The 20,505-nt window shown below is 53.1% G+C and overlaps 9 protein-coding genes across 9 annotated transcripts; 3 read left to right on the plus strand and 6 right to left on the minus strand.

Moving 5' to 3' along the window:
• Nucleotides 1-307: 307 nt before the first annotated feature.
• On the plus strand, nucleotides 308-3,760 carry Z517_03972 (uncharacterized protein; the record flags this gene model as incomplete). Its single annotated transcript, XM_013429303.1, has 1 exon — nucleotides 308-3,760. The coding sequence occupies one exon, from the start codon at nucleotides 308-310 to the stop codon at nucleotides 3,758-3,760; it is 3,453 nt and encodes a 1,150-aa protein (XP_013284757.1).
• A 580-nt stretch (nucleotides 3,761-4,340) lies between these two features.
• On the minus strand, nucleotides 4,341-6,263 carry Z517_03973 (uncharacterized protein; the record flags this gene model as incomplete). The annotated part of the gene is made up of 1 exon (XM_013429304.1): nucleotides 4,341-6,263. One exon carries the CDS (start codon nucleotides 6,261-6,263, stop codon nucleotides 4,341-4,343), a length of 1,923 nt encoding a protein of 640 aa, XP_013284758.1.
• A 411-nt stretch (nucleotides 6,264-6,674) lies between these two features.
• On the minus strand, nucleotides 6,675-8,168 carry Z517_03974 (uncharacterized protein; the record flags this gene model as incomplete). The annotated part of the gene is made up of 2 exons (XM_013429305.1): nucleotides 6,675-7,884; nucleotides 7,933-8,168. The coding sequence occupies 2 exons, from the start codon at nucleotides 8,166-8,168 to the stop codon at nucleotides 6,675-6,677; spliced, it is 1,446 nt and encodes a 481-aa protein (XP_013284759.1).
• A 609-nt stretch (nucleotides 8,169-8,777) lies between these two features.
• Z517_03975 (uncharacterized protein) lies at nucleotides 8,778-10,408 on the plus strand (the record flags this gene model as incomplete). The annotated part of the gene is made up of 2 exons (XM_013429306.1): nucleotides 8,778-8,966; nucleotides 9,071-10,408. The coding sequence occupies 2 exons, from the start codon at nucleotides 8,778-8,780 to the stop codon at nucleotides 10,406-10,408; spliced, it is 1,527 nt and encodes a 508-aa protein (XP_013284760.1).
• Nucleotides 10,409-10,691: 283 nt separating this feature from the next.
• On the minus strand, nucleotides 10,692-11,466 carry Z517_03976 (uncharacterized protein; the record flags this gene model as incomplete). Its single annotated transcript, XM_013429307.1, has 3 exons — nucleotides 10,692-10,844; nucleotides 10,938-11,012; nucleotides 11,386-11,466. 3 exons carry the CDS (start codon nucleotides 11,464-11,466, stop codon nucleotides 10,692-10,694), a joined length of 309 nt encoding a protein of 102 aa, XP_013284761.1.
• Nucleotides 11,467-12,640: 1,174 nt separating this feature from the next.
• Nucleotides 12,641-13,629, minus strand: Z517_03977 (uncharacterized protein; the record flags this gene model as incomplete). Its single annotated transcript, XM_013429308.1, has 3 exons — nucleotides 12,641-12,874; nucleotides 12,934-13,477; nucleotides 13,553-13,629. 3 exons carry the CDS (start codon nucleotides 13,627-13,629, stop codon nucleotides 12,641-12,643), a joined length of 855 nt encoding a protein of 284 aa, XP_013284762.1.
• An 816-nt stretch (nucleotides 13,630-14,445) lies between these two features.
• Nucleotides 14,446-15,888, minus strand: Z517_03978 (acyl-CoA desaturase; the record flags this gene model as incomplete). The annotated part of the gene is made up of 1 exon (XM_013429309.1): nucleotides 14,446-15,888. The coding sequence occupies one exon, from the start codon at nucleotides 15,886-15,888 to the stop codon at nucleotides 14,446-14,448; it is 1,443 nt and encodes a 480-aa protein (XP_013284763.1).
• A 1,415-nt stretch (nucleotides 15,889-17,303) lies between these two features.
• Z517_03979 (uncharacterized protein) lies at nucleotides 17,304-17,825 on the minus strand (the record flags this gene model as incomplete). Its single annotated transcript, XM_013429310.1, has 1 exon — nucleotides 17,304-17,825. One exon carries the CDS (start codon nucleotides 17,823-17,825, stop codon nucleotides 17,304-17,306), a length of 522 nt encoding a protein of 173 aa, XP_013284764.1.
• Nucleotides 17,826-18,319: 494 nt separating this feature from the next.
• On the plus strand, nucleotides 18,320-19,570 carry Z517_03980 (uncharacterized protein; the record flags this gene model as incomplete). Its single annotated transcript, XM_013429311.1, has 2 exons — nucleotides 18,320-18,492; nucleotides 18,562-19,570. The coding sequence occupies 2 exons, from the start codon at nucleotides 18,320-18,322 to the stop codon at nucleotides 19,568-19,570; spliced, it is 1,182 nt and encodes a 393-aa protein (XP_013284765.1).
• Nucleotides 19,571-20,505: the final 935 nt, after the last annotated feature.

Raw genomic sequence — 20,505 nt, forward strand, 5'->3', positions numbered from 1 at the left:
CGCGTCGTGAACGAAAGTGCTTGATGAGAGCACCACGCGTAAATCTTTTGTTCATGCCCCCCCGCAAAAAAAATCCCAGTGGATTGTTCCAGGCGCCATCTGCGCCGCGGGATTATCACTTTTCGCTTAAACCCTCTGGTGCCTCTGGAGATCTTAGCGACGTCACCATTTACCGCCCTGGGAAAGTCGCGCAAATCGCACCGGATGCTGCCTGCATCCTGTATGTTGGTGTCGGTGTCATCGTCTTTGACCTCTTACCTTGTATGATCTAGAGCTGAGGCTCTGTGCCCTTCCAGGGTAGAATCCAATGCCACCATTCCTCCCGAGAAAGAGGCGATCCACGTCGCCACCGGCTCCCTCTCGAGAGACTCCTGTGAAGAAAGCACGCCTCGCAGATGTATTGGACGCCGAATCGAGAAATATTCCAGGGCTACAACGGACCGAGACGTTCTCTCTCGGGAGTGACGAGTCCGAATCCTCTCTCAGTGACGTAGACAGCGAGCAGTTCGAAGACGTCTCATCGAACCTCAAGCAGCCATCGGCTTCGACTCATCATGATGAAAAGGAAGAGGACGAGGACGAAGATATAGAATGGGAAGACGCTGCAGGCTACGATCATGAGAAGGAGTTACCGGCCTATAAACCGCAGTCGGACGGTCCTATCGAGATAACTTTGCGCAAAGCGGACAATGAAGCCGACAACTGGATTGCGCAAGCGGCAAACAAGCGCAAAGGTCCCTCGAAGCGCGAGAAGCAGGTCCGGGTTTGTACCCATCAACTACACGTGCAATTCCTACTATGGCACAACTCGATTCGGAACAGCTGGGTCTCAGACAGGGAGGTTCAACAGATCCTCGTCCAACAGTTGCCTCCTCCGATCAAGAAGGAGGTCGAAAAGTGGAAGAGAGCCAGTGGGTTGATAGCTGTAGAGACAGAGGGAATTGGAGATTCTACAAAGGGTAGGGGCAAGAGACATGGCAAACAGAGGGCTGGTGACCCGCGTGATGAAAGAGATTGGGGTAGACCAAGCAAACGTGTCGAGCAGGGCAAACCCGACATGAGCAATGGCGATCCACTAATCTCCCTTATGAAAGTCCTGGCTGCATATTGGAAGAAGAGGTTTGCCGTTACTGCTCCTGGTTTACGGAAGCGTGGCTACGGCACCCGGCACAGCTTGAAGCAGACTATCCAGTCTCAGCGCAACGACGAGCACAATCCTGAGGTACATGGAGAGCGAATCAGAAATATCCAGGAATTCCGTCAGCTTGCGAGGAAGTCTGAGGGCTCGAGGGACGTCGGCGCTCAACTGTTTACCGCACTGCTGAGAGGCTTAGGTATCGAGGCCAGGTTGGTAGCGAGTCTACAGCCCAGTGGCTTCGGTTGGACCAAGGCAGAACAAGCACTGCCCAAGAAGGCCATCGAGGAGGTCGATTCCGATACTTCTCTTAACGATTCAGAGTCTGGAGACGCCAAATCGATATCGGAGATCACAAAGACTCCAGCACGACGGAAAGGCGGGCCTCGCAAAACAATCAAGGTTGGTTCTGAGCGCGAAGACGACGACTCCTCAGTTGTGGACATCACCCCGACCATGCCCAAGAAACGACCTCAGAAATACGACCGAGACAATCCCTTCCCCACCTACTGGACTGAGGCAATATCTCCTATAACACACAAAATCCTCCCTGTATCTCCACTCGTTCTTACGTCCCCGGTAGCAACTACTCCCGAAACCCTTGCGACCTTCGAGCCCCGCGGCATCAAAGCTGAGAAGACAAAGACAGTGATGGCCTATGTCATTGCGTATTCTTCCGATGGCTCGGCGAAGGATGTGACTGTGCGATATCTGAAGAAAAGAATTTGGCCAGGCAAGACAAAGGGGTTCCGATTCCCTGTGGAGAAGATTCCTGTATACAACAAACACGGCAAGGTCAAGAGATACGAGGACTACGACTGGTTCAAGCGCGTAATGAGTGGCTACGCTCGGCCTGACCCGATGAGAACAGCGGTCGACGACGTGGAAGATGCGGCGGATCTTGTCCCTCAGCTACCTGAGAAGAAGGACGGCGGCGGTCAAGAAGTCGACACTTTGCAGTCACTTAAGGCCTCCGCTGATTATGTGCTCGAACGGTTCCTCCGCCGTGAAGAAGCGCTTCGACCCAACGCCAAACCGGTGCGCATCTTCGTTTCGGGAAAGGGCGACAACCAGAAGGAGGAGCCAGTGTTTCGCCGATCCGACGTTGAACGATGTTTGACAGCAGAGTCATGGCATAAAGAGGGCCGTCGTCCTTCAGCCGGGGAGGCTCCTTTGAAGCTAGTTCCGGTGCGGGCTGTCACGTTGACTCGTAAGCGGGAAGCAGAAGAACACGAACGACAAACTGGAGAGAAACAGATGCAGGGCCTGTACAGCTGGGATCAGACTGAATACATCATCCCTCCTCCAATACAAAACGGGGTGATACCGAAGAACGCCTATGGAAATATAGATTGCTTTGTTCCTTCAATGGTGCCAGAAGGCGCCGTTCATATTCCTCTGAGAGGGACTGTGCGGATCTGTAAGAAGCTACAGGTTGACTTTGCTGAGGCAGTCACGGGCTTTGAATTCGGCAACAAGCGCGCAGTGCCCATATGCACCGGGGTGGTCGTCGCGAAGGAGAATGAGCGGGCTGTCAAAGAGGCGTGGCACAAATTCAACGAGGAGCAGAGGAAAAAACAGGAGAAGAAGATGGAGTCGATGGTATTGGAGCTATGGAGAAAATTTGTTGTCGGGCTGAGGATTAGGGAGAGAGTGAGGGACACATACGGCGATCAGAATGCGGCTGATGAGCTGGCAGTGGGGAAGAGTCAAGACCAGCCGATCATGTTGGAAACTGACGACGAGGCTCCCATGGCGCATCGAGATTTACCTGAAACTCAGACCGCCGAGGACGACTTCGGTGAGGGAGGCGGGTTTCTTATCGACTCCGACGAAGAGCAGCTGGTCGAAAGTGACCTCGAAGTGGTCCATCACCAAGACGCGCCGAAATCGCATGTTTCGGCTCACTCCATTTCCAAGGGGAAAGAACGAGCTTCAGACTATCAGTATCCGACCCCGTCTTCTGTCTCGCCGTTGAAACCCGCGCTTCGACGTCGACGACCTGGAAAGTCTATCCTCGATGAACCTGGAGACAGTGAGCACGAGAGTTCAGGTTTATCAGCGCCTCCCAGCGATGATAGCGGAGACGGTGAAGAGTTCGACCACGAATCCGGTAACGAATCCGGTATCGAAACCAGGCTATACGATGTCGGCGATGCTGATGATGATGACGAGGACGACGTGAGGGGCGAAGGAGAAGGTGACGACGATAGTGATCACGATGACAAAACTCCGATTGACTCCGATTCGGACGACTATGTGCCCACGAGAGCCACCAAACGCAACTCCTCAGCGCCCAAACCTCGGGCTCAGGGAAATTCCACAGCCGCGTCTCAGCCATCCTCACGGAGACGAACAAGAACAAGCACCAGAGCTGCCACATCGGTCATATCTAGTCCCACTCCGGACGACGACGGAGATGACAGCGAGTTTCAGTCTGACGGTGCCAACGGCACAACAGCACGCCGGTCCAAGTCAAAGGGCGAACGAACCTCGCGGTCCAATATCAAGCCAGACCTGGCGAAAGAAACCCGCTCGGCAGGTCGGCCTCGCACCCCCGCCGCAGGAAGACGACGGTTGAGACGGGACAGCACCAAGGTCACGAGCCCGTACTTCAATGCCTAGCCACCAGACCGGGTATCTATTGTATATATATACACGGTAACAGGAAACGTGGGAGACTGGCTGCTAGAACCCGAACAGATCAGCTGAGTGGCCAAGACCGGAATACACGCACGGAGACAACAAGGAACGAAGACTTCTCTACTGTTATGATAAAAGTGTGAGGTGTATATGAATAGCTTGGACCCTTGGGGATTGTAGGAATTCCTGGGTGCAAGCTGTAGATACGAGGTACATTGAGGTATATTGAGGTACATAGATGTACGAGTATGATGAGCCCAGTGAGACAACCTTGATAGTGATCTCCAGAGTCCTTGCTGTCTTCTTCTCATTCCGCTGGCGTGGATATACAGAAGTCGCTGTAATGGATACATCATTATCATCATTCGTCATGGCTTGTGGCCGTATCTGTGTTCCTCTCTCTCTTAACAACATCGTCCGTCACAGAGGTTGTGTCTCCCACCAAAGGAGGATAATCAACCTCCTTACTGTCCAAGGGACGGTTGTCGTACTGGTGTTGTTAGGGTTGGGACACGGGAAAGAGACTGCAAACCGGGTTTCAGAGAGAGATGGAGATGACAGCTCAGGTGAAATTCCTGGGCCACCGTCTACCCCAGCGGTCGGGCTGCTCATACACGCCCTGCGGACTCCATGGCATGTCGCCGTCCTCGTAAGGCGTAAGGGGGAGGTCGTACGGGATGCGCAGGCCGACCAGTGTTTCGGGACCAGGCGATGCTTCGGCGACGTCGTCCGAGGTATGTGGAGGGTGTTGAGGTGTATCTCCTCCGAACACGGGAATCATCTTTATCTTTCGGGCATCACTGGTCTCTTCTCCCACTGCGCCGTGCTCGTCCGTCTCACTGACGCCTTCGGCGTCAAAGTTCTCGGCGAACAGCTCTGGCCAGACAAGCACGCCGATCTCGTAGCTCTGCACGACAATCTCCTTATCTTTCACGCGGAGAGTGCCCCAGGCCTGCTGGCTTAGATTCGCGCTCGTCAACAACGCCCACTTCACCTCCGGTCTTGGTTTCGTCGTCGTCGGCTTGCTGGCAAAGCACACATATGTCTTGATGTGTGGTGCCGCCTCGTCTCTTCCCGCTCTTGCGTCTTTGATTGAGCCTCTGGTCCATTGACACAATGATCTTCGAAGGCCAGTGATTTGTTTCAAGTGAGCAGTGGATTGTGCCTTTGTGTGGATGGATCCGCCGGATGCGTACCCGTCGAGCGATGCCGCAACGTTGTGAGGTGTTGGGTAGATGATTGAGACGTGCTCGGGCTCCCATTCACGTGCTGGACTGGTTGAGGTAAATTGCAGGGTAGAGTAGAGCACGGGGAAGAACTGATTCAGCCAGCTCTGTGGGAGGGTGGCGATTGAGGAAATCTGGCAAACAACATGCGGTGACTCTGTGCTTGTCTGCTTGTTGGAGGGTATAGTCTTCCGTTGTTTTGGGAGAATCGATCTCAACGCTCGCAACAGACTTGGGTAGCCCCAGAGCTTCAAATCCCATGCGACCTCGTTCTTCTGCGCGGTTGAGGACTCCTTCATTCGTGACGGTACGGAAGCAACAAGGGCACCTCTGACGGTTCTAAAATCGAATTGGGCCAGTTGTTCCTGCAGGTCCTTTGTTTTTGATGCATATGCGGTGAGATAGGCGAGCAAATCATGCTTAAATCTCGTCCCAGTTCCTATCTTGCCCGGTTTGTCCACCTCCTTGCCTTCTAGAAGTGGTAGCATAGGAGACAGCCATGCTGCCTGGGTCATGTTGGTCCAGTCCTTCTCCAACATATTGGCTGTGTGGATAACAACCTGCGCAAGGTCATCGTGGGTAAAGAGAATGAACATCTTGCTATGGTGAGTTCCGAAATGGTCAGGCAAATAAGCAGTCGCGGCTTCAACATTGGTCCATCTCCGACACGCATCGTCGATGAGGATCTTGTTTGGAGAGTCATTCTTCCACGAGCCATGAAGAATCTTTACTTTGACACTGGGGCGAATATCGGGATCGAAATGGGTCATCAGCCAGTCGACATCGAAGCAGTAGTTGAAGATCCATGCTTCCTTGATCAGCGGATTCCCGAGGATGTCATGTAGTGAGACAGTATCAGCGTTCTTGGAAGGCGGAAGGTCACGTATGGTCGTGAGTCTGAAAGGAGAGGGAACGAGCTTCGCTGTAGAGGTTTGGCTGGAATCAATGTTGGTGTATTGACTGTCTGAATCTGCGTGGACTCGCTTGGGTGATTCAATCTGAGGTAGCGGAGGACGAGGAGGATCGTCCTTTTTTGGGCTCTCGCTCGTCTGGGTCTGCGGCTGCGGCGTCGTTGTTCCCGATCTTGAGATGCCTGGAGGTGAGATTGACCTTGAGATTGAACTGAGGAACGCGGCTCTCTTCACCCGGATGGATGCTGGGTCCGCGACATTGCTGTATGGAGGCGATCTCTGCGAGGCCGATGGACCGTGACTTGGGTTGGAGTCGAGCTTGACTCGTTTTGAAGATCTTCCGGCCATCAGAGGAAAACCTGACAGCTGTCGTGTGAAGTTGTGAGCAGGTTGAAATCCTGAGCGAGTTGCGGTGAAAAAGAGTCGAGCGAGAAGTGAATCGGAGGATCCTGAGGGTGACGCACGACACCGACATTTACCGAAGACCTGCCTAATCACCCTTCCCATACAACGACTTGATAGCCTTACAAACTCATCTGGGGAGCCTATTACCCGTGCAAGGCAATTTGCAGTTGACTCGAAGACGCATTAGGACACGCTTGGAAGGCTGAAGGCTGCAGTGGCAGGAGCGGGTGGCCTGGGATTCGGATCATCTTCGGCACATGCCACACGAGGAATATAAGGCATATCAGAGAAAGGTTGATTCGTCTATATCACAGGGGTATCAAGGTCTATACGGCATTTCACGCCATATGTCTACTACACCGCAGACCCCAGCCCCCGATTATCAATGCCGAATATTATCAACGCCATCGTGTGCCGCACAAACAGCCCTAAGAGGCCACAGCACGTCTGCATGACCAGCAACTCCCTTGTGAGCTGGTCTTCTCTCATAGGACCCCTCCATACCAGCCACAAATTGATAATGGTCAGATTCGATGTGCTAGAGATGCGGTTCGTCTTGGAATCCACCGTCACTTGAATCAGGTGTAACTTCTCGAGGAAGAAGAATACCGCTGTGAGAAGCTTGCTGGGAGGCCTCTCCGGTGGCCATGGTGTCACACTGGGCTCGAGGAGACCTGTTCTTGCGTTAAACTTGGGTAGCCGATGTCGAGGACACGGAATCAGGTGGAATAGCTGTGGAGTACTGTAGAGGAAGTTGGCAATCTGTGGAATCAGAAGCAGCAGGAGTGTCTTGCTGAAATGCGCCATGATCGCCACCACCGCAAATGTCATGCCTGCGACATAGCAATACGTGTCCCCAACGAAGACTCTAGCTGGGTATCGGTTGTGGATGTACAGGGCTGTCGACACGGCCAAGAATGGCAATAAGATATACAGCGTCATGAGATGTCCATCGGTGGCAGGATGTGGGCGCGTTGCATAGGCGTGGTTCAAGACCGGATTCCCAGGGAAAGGGACCAGATAGAGTGCTGAATTGAGCACCAAGAGTCCCGCAATCACCAGTGACTGTCCAACTTCGATCCCATTGACCCCTGCCAGGATGTTGATCGAGTTTGGGGCAAATATTGACAGTGCTGACATGTACAGGTAATAGAAGAGTGACAGGTCGATGAGACGAGCCTGATTAGGCATATAAGGGACAAGGAAATTGGGAACCACTACCGAAGTGACGCCAAAGTCGACATAGTAAACAATCAGCAGGGGTAGTGATGCTACCGCGGGGATGAAGAACTTGTGTCTCCAGCGAAGGTCGAGGAGGTCGTCGCATATACCAAGTATAGTCGTGGCTTGGAGCGTGTTCAGTGCCGATTGATACGAGGACAGTTTCGAGTGAGGAAATCGGTGCAAAAAGCGTCCAGTCTCGACCTCAGTGACTGTGAGAACGACATCCCGGTTTCCTCCACCGGACGTAGCAGCGACGATGTCCTTGTAGAAGGCGAAAGGAATGAAGGCCATCAGAGCCAGTATGTAGACCGCCGCAGCCACTGCCCCCATGGCCTCAGGACTATGCAGATTAGCGTCTGCACCCTACTCAGCATTGAAAACTACTCACATCTCTTTAGGCATGATCTTGCTCATGTCTCTCCCTTTCAGGCCAGCCTTGACAAAAGCCGGGCCGGACCATCGCACAAAAGCATAAGTCATAGAGAAAGCCAGGGTCGAGAACGCGAGGGATGCCACAAGAGGGGCTCCATCTCCCTGGAAGGTGTTGGCAATCACAGCCAGAGAAGCTCCGGTGGTCACAAGCAGCGACCATTTCTCTGAAGGGCTGAGTGCGGAAGAAGCCATGCTGTTCTTGATGTAAGATGCTACTTTTGTGTTACCTCGACCGCACAGAGATGGGAGCCATGGTAATGTTTTCACCCAGACGAGACTGCGCGCCGGTGAATGTACCAACAACAAATCTTTTGTTGAACAATGGTAGGACGCTGTGAGATATCAAGTTGGCGACCTGACAATCTGTCCTTTGGTCAATCCCAGCTTGTAGTCTTCGGATCAATGATAATCCGACAGAGTCAGCCTCGCAGATATTCAGCCAATCAGGGGCCGCTTGAAACCAACCAACCAAACCTCGAAAGCTACTATTGACATCCACGAAAATGCCTCTCTATTTCTTGCTCTCTGTATCCGATCCTGTCAGTTGTGGGTTATACGGAGCTCCGAGACACCTCTAAGAATCTATCTGCCGGAAATGAAAGCTATTAGCATGCAATGTCTCAGCACGGCCTAATCTGACACATCCTTGTCCGTCAATCGACCTCAGGAATGAAGTATTTACTTCCCTCAAGCCACTTATGACCACAACTTCCCCTGCCGAATCTGCTCTCTGCTTGATCGCTCAGACGTTCAATTGAGCAGCTTCCGGGTCGCTGCTAATAGCGCCGTCTGCTCTCCACAATGGGTAAAAGCTCGGCGTTCGATCCGGGCCATCACGATCGCGTCACAGTGGTACACACCAACTTCAACGGCACCCGCATCCTGACGGCGTCGATAGACCACCGGATCAAGGTCTGGGAGCGAGATCCGAAGACGGGTGAGAGAAAGTTGCTGGACACCTTCACGGCACATGACTCCGATGTAAGAGATGTGAGTTTTACAGAAGTCCTTTTGGCTTCCCGATCCCATCTATTTTCCTTTCCCCTTTTATGCGCACTCCCTGCTAACCAGACAACGCAATATGTACCAAAAAGGCCAAGTTCCTACACCCAACGCTAGGCACACACCTAGGCAGCATAGGCAACGATCTCAAATTCCACCTCTGGAGTGAAGACGCTTCGCAAGCTCCTCGAGGAGGCCATCGGTTTAGGCGCGTCGCGACAATCCCATCGACGCCGCGCGTGCCATTTGTGAGCATGGATGTCAAGACGCTGGCAACGGACCACGTGTCGACGTTCCTGGCCCTGATTGACCGACAGGGCCTGCTGAGCATCTACGAGCCGAGCACACCGGACGATCTGCGAGAGTGGACGCTACTGGACTGCTTCAACGTGTGCGCGACGGGTACAAGCGCCGCGCCCGGCCGCGGCGAGGAGACCAGCTTCAAAGTGCGCTTCGACCCGAACCCGACGCCGCTGGCTTACATCAACTCGGTCAGCGACGACCGCGACCAATTGGGCATCGTGGTCTGCGCGCTCAACGAGGTCAAGATCTATCGCAGCGTCGTGCCCTCGCACACGGGCACCAGCGCGGACGTGAGCATGGGTGGCATAGGCATGGGCATCAGCGGTGGCACGGGCATCTCGGGCGGCAGCAACGCCAGCCACCGACTGATGTTCTACGAGGCCATCAGACTGCCCACGCATCCGACGCTGGTGCGGGACGTGGCATGGGCGCCGTTCAGCGTGCGTGGCACCGACCGCATCGCGACGGCGTGCAAAGACGGCGCCGTACGCATCTTTGAACTCGGTGTCGCTGACGGCCCTGGCGCTGCAGCCAGAGACGGCGATGATAGTCGGCAACAGCGCAACAATGGCCATCCAGGCCGCAACAACGGCGCAGACCCGCAGCACTCTACCCCAACGCCAACAACACGTAGCATGAGCATGCAACAACAGTCACAACAGCAACATCAATCGAGTCTGACGACCCAAATCGCCGGCCGACACGGCACCACCGCGACGCACCACACGTCCCCTTCGTCCTCCGGGACGTCGGCGCCGCAACACTCGGCGAACCCCGCCCGGACGGCCTACACGTTTCCTTACATGACCACCCTCTCGTCTGCTACCACTCTCGCCCAGGCGCACACGGACGCCTGGTCCGTCACGTTCGACTCGCAGGGCCAGGTGCTCATGAGCACCGGCGGCGACGGGGTGACCAAGGTGTGGAGGAAGAGTGTGCTGGGTGGGCAGTGGATGATGTTTGCGGGACAGGAGATTACGGGTGGTGATGATGATGATGATGATGATGATGATGATGACGACGACGAGGATGAAGATGACGATGACGATGACGATGAAGCGGACAAAGAACACAGGGAAGACGGCAATAAAGTGAATGGGAAGAAACAGGGGACAGAGACGGCGTAGGATGACCACAGTGTGTATGTGTGTGGTTATGGTGAGGACATCCCTCCTATGCTCTCCTATACTTTGGGCCTGGTTCTCAAGAGGTCCACGACTTTCGGCGATCGAAAAATCCACAACGCGGCAAACCGTCAGCGTTGCTACTACAACCATAAAGAGGCAAGTTGTGTTGTGTTGGTGTGTCCGAGAAAGATGTATTGGTCAAAAAGTCAAGAACAACCGTTCAGCCGTGGGCGCTACCAAATCTGTCCGCTTCCATGGCCTGCCTGCTGCCCAAGAGACCTCTTTAATTCCCGCCGACGGCCTCGGGCGCCTTGTGCGGATCAAAGCCGTACTTGAGCTTGAGACTGTCGACGAGCTTGATGTAGCGCTCCTCAGCGGCCTCGGCGGTGGTACCGGCATCGACCTCCTTTTGCCAGGCCTTGTGCTTCGCTTTGCCCTATTCACAAGAGACAAAGAATCGGGTTAGTGGCATGGACTTTTTTTTGGAGAAGAAATATACAAAGTGAGATATAGGGTTGGGGTCTGGTACCTTCAGGTCGAACATTCCTGGAGCGGGAGCCTTGGAGATATCCTCGCCATTGGCGACCTTGAAGAGGGCATAGAGCTAGATATTACGGAGAGATTAGTTTAGAATTTGTTAATGCTCAGGTCTTGTTTAGGAAGAAAAAAAAAATCATAGGGCCGTCCGGGAACAGAAATACGGGATGCTCTGAAGCTTTGTGACACAGCGTTGGCGGGACAGAGCTGCTAGGAGAAGATGCCTCCACGTCTCTCATCGTCTTCTTTTCCATGAACGGAGAGAGGTGTCCGCAAGAGCATCCAACATTTTGCAATCATTTGCCATGGTCTCACCAACTCGATCGTAGTGGGGGCTCGTGTCTCCTTTCCTCCCGTTCCTTTTTTCAGGGGCCCCCTCCCTCACATTCCTCTCCACCGAAAGTTGCCAGCAAGAAAAGAGATGTCAGATAGGAACTCACCTCCAATAACTCGTCATTGCTGGGCTTGGCCTTGAGCAGACGACTGTCGTCGGCGGCCTTCTGAAACGCTGCTGAGGGCATCTTTTCAACGACCCGGAGATTGTATTTTGTTTACTTTTTTTCTTTTCCGAATTAAAAGGCAGGCCCTGGCTGCACTCGCAAAACTGAGAGGAAGAGAATCTCTGAGAGGGAGGCTTGGGATGGAGTTAACGGACGGTGTGGAGGGGTGCCTGCGTTGCGTGCTCAGCGTTAGCACCGACTGACCCTAGTCACATGAACAAGTATAACAGAGACGGCTGAAGGGTGAACTGGCTGCTAGGCAAGATCTAGAGCCGGATGGACGGCGAATGTCTGTGAGAGAGAATGTCCTCGATCCTTCAAGGACTGGAGGTTGAGACACCACCTCTAGTGTCACCGCCTACCGTGGTGGTGGTAATGACGCATTGATCGCTTGGAGGGGTAATAGAGACAGTAACTGACCTCTGGCGTTTCTTGGTTGGCAGGATACTGTATCAAGATTCTGTTCAAGGTGCAACGCAAGCAATGCAGAGCAGATGTCACAAGGATGTGAAACACCGCAGGCAGAGGAAACGTCAACAGGTGGTAAGTATTTGGTGGTTGATGGCCCCGAACCAAAAAAACGACGTCAGAGTCCAGCGGACCCATTTCTTTGCGCTTTCGGTGGGGGACGAAAATCCTCCGAGTGGTGCTGACCGAGGGCTGTTTCTTTACCAAGTCACGCAAGTACAAGTACCTCGTTGTTGAACCAGCCACACAGCTACAGGAGGTAGTGTTTGTGAACAACAAGTCACTCTCTTCATTGCTGGTGGCAAAGGCTGTTGCTGTTACCATTGCTGCTATTCATCCACTATTAGGATCACTATCCAGCAGAGCATTGTCCAGCAATCATTAACTCATCCAGTCCTTTTTTGGTATCCGAGGCTGATCATGAGTGTAGATCCAAGTGCTGCACCAAAGCCACTCCATCTGAAAAAAGATCCAGGAGAAAGCACATGCAGTCGCATTCCCATCCATCGTGCTCCATACGCCGTCGCGTGCTTGTGATGATCCGTAGCCCCCGCTTTCAATATGCTCACTCCTCAGTCTATGATTAAGTGCCATATCACACCAACAAGAGTGGATCATTGCTCGTTGCTTCATGTTGCACATGAGCACCAATGAAATGTATGTCGTTTACACCAACGAGGTTATCCAAGAGGACGACCACCGCGAGATCTCCTCTGAGGCACAGCGCCTACCAATCAGCGGCCCAACCGTTCTTCTCCAGAAACTCTGCACAGGCATTCTTCAACGCGACATTGGGTATCAGGTTGTCCGGCTTGAGAGGCTGCCTTGTGAGGGGGTCAGTTCCCACGACCTTGATGTGTTTTAACAAAGACACTCGCTCGTATGAGACGCCAGTAGGTGTTACAACAGGGTCGTGCATCACTTCGAACGTTATGGGGTCGATGAGCCAGTCAGGGACAACCTGTGCACGGCAGGCAGATTAGCAACATAGTCCCATAGAGGCAACGTCTGTGCACATACTCTCTCCGCCGAATCTGGTACACCCTTGTCCTCAAAGCCCCGTCTGATATTTGCCCTTCTCACTTCAGCTTCTCTTTGAAGTTCTTCAATCTCCTCCCGACGTCCTGTGTCCCCAATCTCGCCTGCCTTGAACTTTTCTTCCACAGCGTCAAGGTCTCGCTGTAATTGTGCGTCCAGCAGGTCTTCAACCAATGCCAACGTCTCATTCATCTCTCGCAAACGCGCCGTCTCTTTAGCCTGCCATTGTGCTTGCTTCGCTTTCAAAATGAAATTGCTGATCAACTCTGCAGAGCTGTCGTGTGTCTCTAGACAAATGGCATATGCTGTTTTGGCCTCCTCCAGCGCTTCAGTGACATGACGTTGCGCCAGGAGGGCTTGCGCCAGATAATAATGAGATTTCATGGCGGCATTCTTGTGTTTGACACCGTATAATTCTATCGCCTTGCGTGAGTCGGTTTCGGCGCCGGGCCAGTCTTGGAGACGGATGCGGGTGAGGGCTCGGTTAGTAAAGACCTTGGGGTCGGAGCGGGAGTGTTCAGCGATCCTGTTTCATTTACAAGGTTAGGACCTTGGATGTTCAAAGACAAACGCAGCGATGAGGGTGAAACGAGAGACGCACGCTTGGGTATACAGTTGCTCGGCTTCCTTGTACTCGCCGGCTTTGAACTTCTCGTTGCCTAGTTCTCGGAAAGACATGGCGGGCTAATGGTCAAATACTCTAGATTCTAGGAAGATGAAATGTCAATCAAGGTTGGAAAAGACAACCTCAATAAAATTGACAGTCAGTTAATCTGGTAATGGTAAAAGCAGCGCATGCAGCATGTAGTGAAGAGCGACAGCAACCGAGCAAATGCATCTACTTGTACAATCATAAAATGTCAACGGCCGAGACGCATAGCTGTCCAAGAGTGTCCAAATATCCAGAAAGCCGATCGTGCGACGCCTGGTCGATGGTCGGATATCGTGGCAAGTCAGCCTTGGGGACAGAAGGTGATGGATGCGTTTGGATACTTTTGGGAGAAAAGACACTGCACAACGCATCACAAGGCGGAGTTCGGACGAATTCAGATGCGTAAGTTGCGGGTACAGGCACGGGATGCGGAGAAGCACACCTGCACCTTCCCGCCCAGGCTGCCTCTTGCCTAGGCGTGCCCTCATCCTCACAGCTGCACCAGTTGCCCAGCCACAGCCTCTCAACCAAACAGGGAACGATATAGACTCCAAAGCATAATATAATCATAGTGAATTGCTTTCATTGAATTTCATACTGCTATGACATGTCATGGGTATTTGGAGTGGTCTTGTGAGAAAGCTTCCGAAGGCTCAATTTCCTCAATCACTCCTTGGAATCGACAGTGTATTCCATATCCACAGTCGCCCCCAACCCATTTGCCCTGTCTCCGTTTTCCTGGAACGCCCAACTCAACTGTACATATCGCTGCTGAAGGTAAAAATAGTTTCCATGATCTAATTCATCAATCCGCTTTCATTTCCATACGACATACGCTGCATTCAAGCGGCACCTGCGGTAGGAGTATTCTGGAGCACTTTGGTTGGTTGGTACCCAGCTCGAATGATCCTTTCACCAGAGGAGTCACGGCTGACTTCACCCTTGGCCTCCAATTGAGACCGCCGCCAGATATCAACCTCACCTCCGCCACGGATGACACCAACTCTCATTGTTGAAAGCAAGTTGTGAGCTGCGTTGCTGTGCATATACACACCACCATTGAACATAGCAGTGGCATCTTTACCAATCCCGGAGTTGATCATAGCCTTGCCACCCGGATGGTCCTTGATGAAATCCGTTACATCATGAACAATTCCGGCGACAGCAATCAGACCACGGCCGTTCTTGCATTGATCAACGTACTCGTCCCATTCCATAACAGGAAGTTGATCGAGAGGAACACCCCAGTCGAGCCTGGCACGTTTCTGATCAAGCTTCTTTTGTTGTTGCTGAAGGCGGCCCTTTTCGATTTCGTTGCTGCGGAATTGTTTTAGGTCGTACGCAAGACCGAGCTGTTTGCAGGTCCAGATGAACCACTTGGTGGGATCATATTGGTGCCACTCGATTGCATTGCGGTAATCGGAGGGGAACTCGTGGTGGAAGTTGTGGTAGCCTTCACCTAGAGTAACCAAAGCCGTGATGACGTGGTCACGCGGGGAGTTGCGGTCGTCAAAAGGTTGGTCTCCCAGCCAGTGGGCCAAAGAGTTGACGCAGAAGGTGGCTTGCTGGACGAAGAAGATTCGCAGAATGCCAGCATAGATGAAACCACCCCACCAATCACCCCATCCCAGGCCAGCAACAATAGTAGGCAGGATCAGACCCATGAAGATCACGACCTTGAGATAGTTCTTATGTTGCCAGACGACAATCGGGTCTTCGTTCAGATCCGAGATATCGGTACGTCCAATTCTCTTGGGGTTTTGCTTCATGACCATCCAGCCAATGTGAGAATACAGCAGACCCTTGCGGACAGAGTATGGGTCCTTGTCCGTGTCCGTGTACCTGTGGTGTGCTCGGTGGTCACGCGACCACCATCTGATCGAACCCTCGACAGCACCACCACCAACAGCGGCGAGGAAGAATCTCAAAGGCAGAGTGGCGGAATAAGAGGTATGGGCCCATAATCTGTGATATCCAGCTGTGATACCCAACCCAGTGGCAAAGTAATATAGCACTGCCCAGACAGCGGTCTTGAGCTGAAGAGGCACCCAGAAGGCCTGGATGCAGCCCCAGAGCGGAATGCCAACGATGAGGGTAACGTTGAGCCAGTTGACATGTTTGTACCAATTCGACCGTGTCATGGGCAGCTCGGTGATGTGAACTTTCTTGGGGTCATACTTGGTGCTTCGATTGGGTTCGGAGGGCTTAGCCATCGGCGATGGCTGAGACGACTGAAACTCAGGCTTGACAGCCAGGTCACCAGCGGTGGGTTGAGATGAAGGCATTGCTGAAGCAGTCGAGGTTCAACTGATGCCAGAGGTACAGAGGACTGAGGATGGAATGAGGGAATGAAAGGGGGGAAGATCAGGAAGGACTTGGGACCGAAGGATATATTTATGAGAAGGGTGAGGATAATCCGAAAGGGTGATGGTGTGTTTGAGCTTCCTCAGATATGTTGAGAGGCGATTGTGGGGAAGTCGGTGGAATGGGTCAGAGGCACAGGCAATAAGATCGGAGGCAATACTTCGAGGGTAAGACGATCATGCTCAGCGGATACTCAGACACCAGAGCATTTGCACAACAGACGAATCGTGGACCGAGTGAGGTCGGCGAGAACCTGGAAATCGGCCAGTCCCTTCGGACAGAGATTTTCCTGGTCTCATGAGGCGGTCTTGATGGGTTCCAAGGTTGGCTGACGATTCCCAAAAGGCTGGAGTTGGGAAGCGGCAACGCTGCGCAGCTTCCCGGTTGCGAAAAAGATGCTGCAGGGTTTTGTGATTTTTGTTGGGGAAGAGCAACGTCACTAGTCTCGGCCGGCAGCCTCCTCCGACAGAGATATTATTGGTGGATCGTCTTCGGTGCCTTGCGCTAGAAGCCCGCTAGAAACCCAGATCCTTGACGCTAGGAGAATTTTGACTGGGTTTCCCCAACATAACACCGTGGTCTGCATTTTCCGGTCGGACGGACTTGGTAAGAATAGCTACAAAGTGAACGGAGTACCAGGAACAGAGGCAACGAGAGTGGTTGCACAGAGACAACCGGTCAGACACTGACTTTCACCCTCGTTGACACCCAGAATGCTGCTTTCTGTACGAGTTATAGCAGGAGGCGCGACCATTCCTCAAATGAGCGACCTCGGCCCAACCGAATTTTAGACTGGAGGCTGAAGGAGCAGGTCAGAGCTCGGATCTGTTGCTCCGAGGCACCAGGGGTGCCGCCAGGGGCCAACAGGAGACCAGGGACACTTCTTTGGGAACGGTTGGGGTCTCGCTCTTCGTTTCGGCCCCCGTATTTCGTATTGCTTTTCCACCCCCAGGCTTCTCTCCTCTTATGCGACCACTATTCCCGGGACAGAATGAGTGATATATCATTGGCTTGTTCTCGACGACAGGGTGTTCTTGGATGCTGACTCTATCATATGATTTCTGGAGGCGATGATGTCCTTGTTGCGAGCATGTGAACTACTCGACCATGTCAAACCGTTGGGAAGGAGGCCTTCTCCCGCAGATGAGAATTCAACAAGAAGAGAATCCATAATTGACGTGCTGTCACCTGTCATCATCTCATTGTTTTCCGGTGTGAAGACGTATGCGTTTCATGGAGATTGGGCTTCTCGAAATCCCACGTGGATTCAACTACCCCTTCAAACGAGCAGACAATATGGTGGGTGCCTTCAGCGATGTTCTGTATCACCTGTGCATCACCAAGGGACTGCTCTCGGCCCAACATCCAACCCATACGAGCCCTCTTGCCTTATCCCTCCAGCTTGATCCTCAGCCCGCTCCCTGACTTCCTCTCCCATATCGCCTCCGCTATTCTTCCATCTCTTATGTAGCCTGCGGGCTGCAAACCTGCCCACTCCCCAAACACCCGCTGCAATAACACTTGCTCCAATTGTAGGGGGAGCAGCTATCCAAGCCACCCCGGACACCATGCCGCCAACCGCAGTAGCTCCGACTGCGGCCACCAAGGCTCCAACTGCCATATATTTTGCCCAGCGTACCAGGCGCCAGATGATGAACTGCCCTACATATCGCACTGTGCGGAGCAGTGCGCGCGTTCGAAATCGAGCAGGCTTCTCGGCTGTGTTGGCAGTCGGCGAGATGAGGTAGTTCAGGTTGCGTTTGGCGGAAATCAAGGCAGAGTTGGATTGTTGTTGAACGGCAGTGTCCCCGTCGTCTATAGCTGAGGTGATCGACGCCTTGCCCCGAGAGGGTGCCATGGTCGATACGGCTTGATAGTTAGGGAATAAGATGGATAACACAGATTTGGTGCGCAGGAAAGGTTGGTTGACGGCTTCAGTGGTGAAAAGAGTCTCCCACATGCCACGAGTCCAAACATTGTTTGGATGATATATTGTGACGTAATTGGCCTATGCACGACACAGCCTCGTCGGTCTCGGGGCTCAAACATTGCTTCTTGTACGTTTCAAACTTGCTTGTAGATCCTGTCCCGGACCAAGATGCTGAGCACCTATCAACGCCGGTATAGAGGTATCTGGACTCATGTTTCGAATCTATGGGAAATGCACATACATACCTCGTGAAGGGCATATTATGTGGAAGTACAGCAAATCGACTTCCCAAAAGGAGTCTAGTGGCGTGTCGGATATTGACCGGGATAACTCCGACCTTCTTACCACGGATATTTTAGTCGACAGCTTATCCTTGCAATGGGCTGATCTACTTGTAGGGTGCTTGCATCCACCAGCACACAATGTCAAGGGGTGTGCCAAAGAAAATCTTCGACGCGGTGGTCGTTGGCGCAGGAGGTGCAGGTGTCGCAACGGCTGGCGCGCTCCTCCACTTTAACCAAACCTTTAGGATCGGATGGGTAGATCCAGACTTCTCGGGGGGACGAATATCAAAGAAATATAGGGATGTATCGAGGTGTGTATGAGAGACTCCAAGACCTCCCACTGCTCAAGATTGGCAGATGAACTCTTCTGACGCTTATAGCAACACCAAAACATCTCTGTTCCGACAGTATGCCGACGCTTTCGAGCCGTTTCGTCAGATTGTGGCTTCGACGCCAAAGCCACACGCTGTGACTGTACTCGAAGCCCTCGATCAGAACCGAGGCTGCCGTCTTCAATATGCAGCGGACATGCTGACAATGTTGACGACTGGCCTGCGCAGACATGCCAACGTTGAGACACACGTGGGAACCTTGTCTCGAGGGGATTTCCAAACTTCGTCGGCCTCTTGGTCAATGGATCTCGACCCAACGAACCGCGGGCCGACCCAAAAGATCTTCTCCCGAAACGTCATCATGTGCACAGGCTCATCGCCCACGAGGATACCGCTACCTTGTTCGTCGCCGACCATACTCGACCTCGACGTCGTCCTGGACCGACAGGCACTACGAGCCAGTCTGCCAATGACGGGTGCAGGTCCGGTTGTCGGAGTGATAGGCACATCTCACAGCGCCATCGTCGCCATCATGAATCTTTACGAATTGGCAACAAGCACCCACCCGCATCTTCACATCAAGTGGTTCGTCCGCAGCCCCATGACCTACGCCGTCGAGATGGACGGCTGGATTCTGCGCGACAACACCGGCCTCAAAGGCGCCTCGGCAGACTTTGCCCGCGCGCACTTGGAAGACGATAAACTGCCAGGGTCGCCGGTGGGCAAGTTCCTCACCAAGGTCGCCTGCCCAGACGTCCGCGACGCATCAATGACCCCTCACTTGGACTCGTGCACGCATGTCGTCGAGGCCATCGGCTACACGAGAGACCCGCTGCCCCTGCTCTCCGTCGACGGCACGGCCCTCGAGGGTATCATCAGCTACGACCCGACCAACGGCGCGCTTTTGGACGGCAACGGCCACGCCGTCCCGCACGCGTACGGCGCCGGCATTGCCTTTCCAGAACGAGTCACCGATCCGGCAGGGAACACCGAAAGCGCCGTCGGCCTGTGGAAATTCATCAAGTATCTGAACCGGGTTGTCCCGACGTGGTGTTAGCGCTTTTCAACTCCGACAGCGCATTCAGAGACAGACAGAAACTATCACGGGAGGCAGGAGAGGCAGAGCAAGGAAGAGAGATGGAGGAAACCAGCAGAGAGAAGCTATTCAGACCCCTGTCCTCGTCGAGGCAAGTCCGATTACCATGACGGTTGCTTTCCCGGAAGTGTTAAGCCTCAAGGATAAACTATATTCTCTTCTTCCTCACGCTTGTATCAACCTGCCGACCGCACGCATGGTTTGAAATTACAGCATCTATAGACACAAGAAGCGGCGGCGGCGGTGGCGACGAAATTTGTTCCTGGGAATGCCACAAAATAAACGGGGAGGACTGGAGTGATACAATGCTAGATTGGATTGATGGAGTGGCTGAGGCAGCCTTTCGATTGACATCGTCTAAATTTCCGGTGGAAATCCAGGCGTACTTAGTCGCGAAATACATACATACATGATGCTCTAGAAGACGAGGCCCGCAGGGGTTCGGAAGCCGTGTCATCACGCTTTGGTCATAAGCTATGGAGGACTCACAAAGGACGTTGAGGGACTCCCCATACAACCATCTTCTTGTTCGCGCGTAACAGAACATATTGCAACACAGAGATGAAGAGACCAAACTCCAGCCGTAGTAGGTGAGAGTATGCGAAGGAAGACAAAGTGCCGAACGATTCTGAGAGCAGCCGATCACAATTGTGCAGGAGAGAATCATCATACGAGGTACCATGCGGGAGGTACCTGTTGGAAATCCTTTTTAGACCCCAGATGTTATCGCCCTAGAGAGACATGGTCGAGTTGAGCCTAGCCATATTCAGGCTCAGTTGTGCAGCGTCTAAACTTGGTGACAGATCCTCGTGGCGCAGATCTATATTTCTACTCTCCAAAGTATGGTGATTGGACAGCTCTAAAGCCTAAGAAGGACGCCAACTAAGCATCTTGAG

This window comes from Fonsecaea pedrosoi (genome assembly GCF_000835455.1).
Source record: "Fonsecaea pedrosoi CBS 271.37 unplaced genomic scaffold supercont1.3, whole genome shotgun sequence".
NCBI lineage: Eukaryota > Fungi > Ascomycota > Eurotiomycetes > Chaetothyriales > Herpotrichiellaceae > Fonsecaea > Fonsecaea pedrosoi.